Source organism: Lolium rigidum, chromosome 2 (genome assembly GCF_022539505.1).
Source record: "Lolium rigidum isolate FL_2022 chromosome 2, APGP_CSIRO_Lrig_0.1, whole genome shotgun sequence".
NCBI classification, from domain to species: domain Eukaryota; kingdom Viridiplantae; phylum Streptophyta; class Magnoliopsida; order Poales; family Poaceae; genus Lolium; species Lolium rigidum.
Window position 1 is genome coordinate 198,363,756 of NC_061509.1, and position 8,015 is coordinate 198,371,770.

Genomic DNA, 8,015 nt, shown 5'->3' on the forward strand with positions numbered 1-8,015 from the left:
ACGAACTACTCATGAGACATCATATGGATCATAATCAGAGGTGATATAATGATGAATAACAATCTGGACATAAACCTTAATTCAATGGTTTCACTCAATAGCATCAACTACAAGGAGTAATCAACACCGGGAAAGTTTCCCTATGAACTAGACAAGTATCAAACCCAAGATGTTACACCGGGACGGTGTGGAGACAGAGGTGATGATGGTGCTGGTGGTGGAGATGATGGTGATGATGATCTCGATGAAGTCCAGCTCGATGGCGGTGACGATGGGACGATCTCCCCTCTCCGGGAGGGAATTTCCCCGGCATATGTCAGCTGCCGGAGAGCTTTTCTTTCTCTAGTTCTCCGCCCCGTAGTGGCGGCGGAACATTTCTCTGGTCGCACCCCCGATCTTAGGTTTCCCGAGGGGTTGAAATACGCGAGGGGGCATCGTTAGAAGTGGGCCAGGGTGCCCAGACCATGCCTAGCCACGGCCTGAGGCTGGCCCGCGCCTAGGGGTGGTCTGGCCCACTCCTGGCCCATCTTGGCCTCCCCGTTTGGCTTCCTCCATCATATGGCAAATATGGATTTTCTGTATAGTTTCTGGGAATTGTTGTTCTTCAGAAGTATGGTGTCTTGACGGCCCTTTTGTTCCAGCACAATCCTAGCTCTGGCGGTTAATTCTCCAATAATCATCAAACATGCAAAAATAGGTGGAATAACATAAGTATCACTTCTAAATATGAAATACATCAATGAATAACATTAAATTATGATATAGAATAGCGGTTTACTCGGCTCGGCCGAGTACTACGGGATGGCGACTTCGCCCTTCGGCGTCATCTCATTAGCATAGAACCAAAACTTCCTCCATTGCGCATGCGCCTTCTTCGGGAGCGCCATGTCGATGAAGGCCTCCCCGGGCTTCACCTGGAAAGTTATTCCGCCGACCGGGATGAGCGTCTGATCGCTCTTGCTCATCTGGGCCGTCCAGCCATGGAAGATCACCAACCACATCGGGAAGTAGGGTGTACATCCCAAATAGCACTCCCACAGCGCCACGAAATATGAGATCTGTCGGATGTTGTGCGGGTCGAGGTCGAATATCGTGATATTATAGAATGCCAGGAGCTGGTGCAGGAAGGAGGAGGCCGACACCGCGAAGCCACGGTCGAGGAAGCTCATGAAGATCATGAACTCCCCCTCCCGTGGCATCGACTCAATCTTGTTCGCCGGCGGCACACTCCACCGCTCCTGCTTCATCTCCGGGATCACGCCCGAGGAATGTGCGGGATCAATGCCTCCTTGGTCACCTTGGACCGCGTCCACCCATTCACCGCCATCGGAATTCTTGGAGCTAGAAGAAATGGAGGCTAGGTGCTCGCGGGCGAGAGGGGTGAAGAAGAAGAAGAGAATTGGGCGAAGTGGTCTGCCCTAGGTTGCGTTCGTTGCTTTATACCGCTCCACTTGGCATGGATAAGGAAGGATATCCACCGTCCAAATCGGCCCCGAAAGTTGGAGCCTGGAAATCAGCGGCCCAGATTCGCGACGGAGTTAACTGGCGGCCGTTAGCTAGGCGTTACCCGTCATGTCAAGCTCCAACGGTCAACTACGACGCAATGGCTCGTGCTTCGGTCAACGTGAAACTAGCCGTTGGAACCGCCACGTGTGTCCTCCGGACAATTTACGCCGACTGACCCGCGTCGACTAGCTCACACCGACTAGCTTACATCGATTGGTTCGCACCAATTGGTATACGCCGACTGACCCACGTCGACTGGCTCACGCCGACTGGCTTGCGTCGACTGGATTACATCGATTGGCTGTCACCGATTGGCTCCTTTTGACTAAACCATATGTCACGATTATTTAATCTATTTGAGGAGCTCGCCGCCGATTTTCGACGGATCCTCGTCACGCCTCTCTGTGCCTTGCCTCGACTCCACACCCAATCCAGGACGCGCTCAGGGACTACTAATGGGGATACACCTAAGGGGGTCCATCATCGGTCTCACTCGTCGCAAGAGAGAAGGCCCAAGAAGGGGTCCAATCGGCAAGGGTGACTCGGCCTAAAACCCTGAGCGACTAGGCTTAAACCATGAAGGATGGCGACTGGCCCGGAGGCCCAGGCGACTGAAGCTGTAGATAACTTGGGCGCGGGATAAAGGATCCCCGCGTTATAGAGATCATTGAGATACAATCTTATCCTCATGTAAACCCTAGATCGGGGGTGCCTATATAAACCCCGAGCTAAACCCTAGAAGGGATCCGATCTCATCCCCTCACCTCCATAGCTCTCGGTCCTCCGGCCTACTGAGCCACCCAATTGTAAAACACTACTGTGCAATAGATCTAGCAAGACGTAGGGCTTTTACTCTCCGGAGGGGCTGAACCTGGGTAAAACCCTCTATCTTGTGCACCTCGCTCCGCAGATGGCTACGCCACCTTGCCCTCGCATCAATGAAGTGTTGCACCCTGTAGCACCTGCAGTGGCCATATCCACGACACGGCTGAAATGGCGAAGTGGCAAGGCTCCGCCCCAAACGGCGTGTGTGGATGTGTCCTCCTCCTTGGCTCCCCCTCCTTATATAGGCAGTCTCTAGGTCAGTTTCGCGAACCGATGGATCTAGGGGCCGAATATGCCCATCGGGCCTTCACAAATATTGTTCCGTTTAACGAAACATAGCCGACGGAGGTCCGTATGGTCGTACGGATGGGCGGGGTCTGCCCGTACCGATGGCCGCTATTCCCTCTGATGCTTTTGTATTTTGTTTGCCATTTCTTCATACAGACTCTGATTTAGATGTTCTTCGGCTCGTTCAACTCTATGGACGAGGGCTACAACACCATGGCCTTAGATCATAAATATAAAATGTTGTAAAAATATCACTTTTGTGACACCTCATATGGCTATGTCTAGTGCTTGTAACCATCCCATATTGTATCCTCTTTGTCCCTTTTGCCTTCTTTTATCCATGATAGTCCATAACACCTACTCACATGTCAAAGACAAGGAAACAATAATAAAATCCTACTAAATATGCAATGCTCATATAAAAGTGAACAAGAACTTGTAAGTACACAAAATAGGCATGACTGTAGCTAGATGGAGTATGAAATGAGTGACAATATGAGTAAATGTATGCTTTAAAACTCATTAGGAAGTGTAGAATTTCGAGCTATCAAACCCCATCCACCCCATTGATGTCGAGGTTGGCGATGGCGACTTGCACAGGGACGACGTTGTTCATTGGTGTCGAGTGGAGGGGAGACCGTTAGCGTCCTTCTATGATTTAGGGGCGATGCGGCCCTCTTTTGGCGGGGGTGGTGGGGGTGGATTCATTCGTCTCGCGACAGTCCGGTCCGCGGCCGCCTGATCTGCGGCCGCTCGACTCGGCTTAGGAGCTTCGATATTCATTGCACCCCCGGCGCTGTTGGCCGTGGATTGTCATCGTCAAAGTTCAGGCGTGTGGTGGGGAAGCTTTGGTTGATTGGCAGACGAATGCGCCGTTGGCGGTAGCTTGACAACGCTCTCGCCAAATCCTGTTCCAATCGAAACTTCTTGCGCTCCTCCAGCTCCATCTTCCGCGGCTCCTCAAGGGCCTTGCGGTGGGCTTCAATGTCGTCCGCGGTTGCCATCGCCCAGATCGGCGTGACGAATGAATCTGGAGGTGGCAGGTCATCATTGGCCGTGAGTACGACGGCGGGCGATTGGGTGGAGGATGCTCGATGGAGTCCGACTCCGACTCGTAGTCGAAGATCGGGAGGATGGAGCTATCCTCGAAATCACCTGGGTTGGAGACCGGGGTGATGGAATTGGCGACTAACCCGCCGGTTTACATCTAAGGGTGTAGCCATCTACGGATCGAGATGCACAAGACACATATTTTTACCCAGGTTCAACCTTTCCAGAGGAGTAAAAGAACTACGTCATGACAGATTGTATTACTTGGTGAGATTACAATGGGGGTGCTCAGCCAGTCGGCTATGGCGACTGGGAGCTACGTGATATGAATGGCGGGAGATCAGACCCCTTCTAGGGTTTAGCCCAGGGGTCTATATACGCACCCCAGGTCTAGGGTTTACACAAATAACATCGAGCGTATCCACAAGCTAAAAGGTCGGACGGTCTTGAACTGCTCTCCAAGCTTCTGTTCCGGGCTTCAATCGCTAGGGATTTTAGGCCCCGTCGCCCGGCGAATGGGGTGTTCTGGGCTTCCTTCCTTGCGTCGAGTGAGCTTGGTGATGGCCCCCCAGGCATATCCTCATCATCCTTCGAGATGCTGAAGAAGGCCGAGGATGACGCCAATGAGATGCTGCGGCAGTGGCTCCTGGAGGACGCGGCTGCCCACCGAGCTCTGGCGAGCGCGCAGCGGAGGGAGCGGCGGGCGGCGGCCGTGGAGAAGCGGAGCATGGAGGGAGGCAACGACGGGGTGGGACCATCAAGCGCTCCGAGGGGTGGCAAGTAGGCTAGGGGCCTAGCCGTTTTCATTTTTGTATATGTTTTTTTTATTTTTCGTTTATCATATGTAAATTATGCTTTTCAATTGAATGAAAAAATCTTGAAAAATAGCATGCGTCGGGCCGCTTGAGGCATCCAGCGTAAACGGATGCGCGTTAAAAAATAACTATTTTCATATCCGCGGACCGACGCATACGGAAGCAGCTCATCAGTTTTGGTGTTCGATTTGCCGTCGGCCCGGCGTGAAAGCCAGTGTTGGAGGAAGGACATGATTCGGGCGATGGTTGAGAGGAACGAGAGAGGTTAGAGTGTGTTCTGGCGTCTGACAGATCAAATGAGTTGGCTCGCCGTCGCTGCACCACTTTAATGTATATGCTATCGATTTATGTTGAAGAAAAATGTTACGATCACTGCTGCTGCTAACCTCCTCCTCTCTACTTCTGTCTTTTAAATCAGTACGTAGGCGTTTGGTGCGGCCATGGCGACCGCTGAACAGAGGCCTCACGCAGTGTTCTTCCCTTTCCCAGCTCAGGGCCACATCAAGGCGGCGCTGCAGCTAGCCAAGCTCCTCCACCATTGCCATGGATTTCAGGTGACGTTTGTCCACACCGAGCACAATCGCCGACGCCTCCTCCGCTCGCACGGCGCCGCCGTGCTCGCGGGGATCCCTGGGTTCCAGTACGCTGCTCTTCCTGACGGCCTGCCCCCGTCCGAGGTGGACGCGTCGCAAGACATGCGTGCCCTACTATGCTCCATGGAGACCTTGATCCCGCACTTCAGGCGCCTCGTATCGGATCTCCCGCCTGTGGCCTGCGTCATCTCTGACATCGAGCACATCCTGTATGCGGCCAAGGAGATGGGCCTTCCCTGTGTCACCCTCTGGACAACGAGCGCGTGCTCCTTCATGGCGTGCCAGCAATGCCAACCGCTTGTCGATATGGGCATTGTTCCCTTCAAAGGTAAACCACTGTTTTGCCATGAAAAGCAGCTTTAATTAATCCCCATTATGGATTTGCATAACTCTCTCGGTGGTTGCTTTGACAAAACAGAACCTGAGCAGCTAAGGAATGGATACCTGGACGACACGGTCCTGGACTGGGTGCCAGGGATGCCCAAGGACATTCGCCTAAGAGATTTCCCGAGCTTCATCCGCACCACCGACTCCGACGATGCCGTCCTTAAAGTCGCCCTGCGCTCAATGGCGTGCCACAGGACCACTCCATCCGCCATCATCTTTCACACCTTCGACGAGCTCGAGCAAGAGGTGATCGCAGCGATGTCCACCATCCTGCCACCGATCTACGCTGTGGGGCCATTGCCGCTCCTCCTGTCTCACGTCCCCGCGGCCGCCGGCAGTGCGCCCACCGACAAGATGGAATCTAACCTTTCCAGGGAGAACAACACCTGCCTAGAGTGGCTCGAGGGCAAGCGGCCAGGATCAGTGGTGTACGTGAGCTTCGGAAGCATAACAACGCTGACGAACGAACAGCTGGTAGAGCTCGCGTGGGGTTTGGCGAACAGCAAAAAAGACTTCATCTGGGTGATCAGAGATGACCAGGTGAATACTGGCGCCGGCGACCCTGCCGCCGCCGTGTTGCCACCGGAGTTCCTGGAGGAGACCAAGGGAAGGAGCTACGTGACGAGCTGGTGTCCGCAAGAGGCGGTGCTTCGGCACGACGCGGTAGGGGCCTTCCTGACGCACTGCGGGTGGAACTCTGTTCTGGAGAGCATCAGCGCCGGGGTGCCGATGTTGTGCTGCCCGTCCGGCGCCGATCAGTACACCAACAGGAGGTACGTTTGCTCCGAGTGGCGCGTCGGCATGGAGATCAGCCCCAACGTCGAGAGGGATGAGGTGAGGGCGGCCATCGTGGAGATCATGGAAGGGGACAAGGGAAAGGAGATGAAGAGAATGGCAATGGAATGGAAGGAAAAAGCAACCGTGGCTGCGCTGCCAGGTGGGCCCTCATGGGTAAATCTGGAGAAGGTGGTCAATGAAGTACTTACTGTATCACCACCTGCGATCAGCAAGACAGAAAAAATTTTAGAGCGGCGTGTGGCCGACATTGGTGGTTAGTGATTAAAAGGAAGATATATTATGTCACGGTTGTGGTATCTGTCCAAACATAATAAAGGTACACTATTAATACTGCCCCGTACCTGGTCCAAATTTATGAGATATAGCGACTCAAAAAAATACGATTTACAGTTTTCTTTACATTTAGCCAAAATTAACCTTCATCACATTGAGGTTTAAACCTAAATTACGATGGCCATATCTACTCGTTGTCGTCCTCTATACGGGCGTGGCAGAAGGGGGCGACATTCTCGGAGGCTCGGCGCACTCCCATAACAATGCCTCCTGCGCCCAACGCGCTCTATTGTGTCACGGTGACGCTGGACCCTAGACGGGACATGAAACCCTACTATTGGCGCCACGCGAGCTCTCTCCCTCTCCTCCGGCGTCCCATCGAGCCATTGTTGGAGATATATGTCCTAGAGGCAATAATAATAAACTTATTATCATACTTCATTATTCATGATGAATGTTTACTTTTCATGCTATAATTATATTAAGCGAAAACATTAATACATGTGCCGTTTGTAAACAACACCATGTCTCTAGCCTACACTAGTCCATCGGTTAATGATGGTTGGTATTTTCTAACCATAGACATCTATCGTCGATTAACAACGAGGTCATATCATTGAGAGAATGATACTATGGACAAGACCTAAATAAGCAAAGCAATATGAACGCATCAATGTTTAGATTGCTATAGCTTCCGAATGTCCTATACGTAGACCATGAAATTATGCTACTTCCTAGTACCGAAATAATACTTTGCGGCCATCAACCGTCACTTTGTAATTGAGGGATCATAAATGTGTCCTTAGGTATCTTAGAAAGTACTTGTTGGGTAGTATGTATCAAGAGCGGAATTTCTTCATCCCCGTGACAGATAAATATACACATGGTCCGCTCACGTAACACATATTCTATATCGGTTGCAAGCATATAATGTAAATAATGAGTTAGTCACGAGAGAATGTTCTATTACGGTACAACTAAAGAGTATTTGCTGGAAGCGAGGAACAAATCTCGTCAAGATATCAATTACGAAATATTGTGTCCGGGGGGATGAAATCTCGTCTACTCAGAGTACAAGAATATTGCGTCTGAGGAACAAATCTCGTCAACACAGTGAACAAAAATTATGGCAATCAAGGAACAACATCGTGTACTCAGGAACAATAATATTGCATCAGAGAAACAAATCTCGTTAATCATGGAACAATAATATTGTGATAAGAGGATCCAACCTGATCCTCTTGGAGTTTTCCCGATCTTTCACAGCGAGAACCCGGATATAAATCCTTCCAACAACGATCGAAGAACGACACCTGAAGGCGAGGATAAATCCAGTAAGCAACGTGATGGAGATCACCACGCCTCAAACCAATCTACGATAATCCTTGATGAACACAAGAACCTCCGCATCAACTTTATTAGATAAACAGCGTCGCCCCCCGAAGGGATGCTTCACTAAGCACACACACGCGATAGCGTT

The 8,015-nt window shown here is 51.4% G+C and overlaps 1 protein-coding gene across 1 annotated transcript; it reads left to right on the forward strand.

Moving 5' to 3' along the window:
* Nucleotides 1-4,911: 4,911 nt before the first annotated feature.
* On the forward strand, nucleotides 4,912-6,520 carry LOC124690455 (7-deoxyloganetin glucosyltransferase-like). Its single transcript, XM_047223842.1, has 2 exons — nucleotides 4,912-5,405; nucleotides 5,496-6,520. The coding sequence occupies exons 1-2, from the start codon at nucleotides 4,925-4,927 to the stop codon at nucleotides 6,518-6,520; spliced, it is 1,506 nt and encodes a 501-aa protein (XP_047079798.1). The 5' UTR covers nucleotides 4,912-4,924.
* Nucleotides 6,521-8,015: the final 1,495 nt, after the last annotated feature.

What these genes read in the sequence shown, in the direction of transcription:
- LOC124690455 (XM_047223842.1), top strand. Translation starts at nt 4,925, where the DNA reads ATGGCGACCGCTGAACAGAGGCCTCACGCAGTGTTCTTCCCTTTCCCA. An exon ending in GGGCATTGTTCCCTTCAAAG is followed by an intron (nt 5,406 to 5,495) that starts GTAAACCACTGT and finishes TTGACAAAACAG; the next exon opens with AACCTGAGCAGCTAAGGAAT.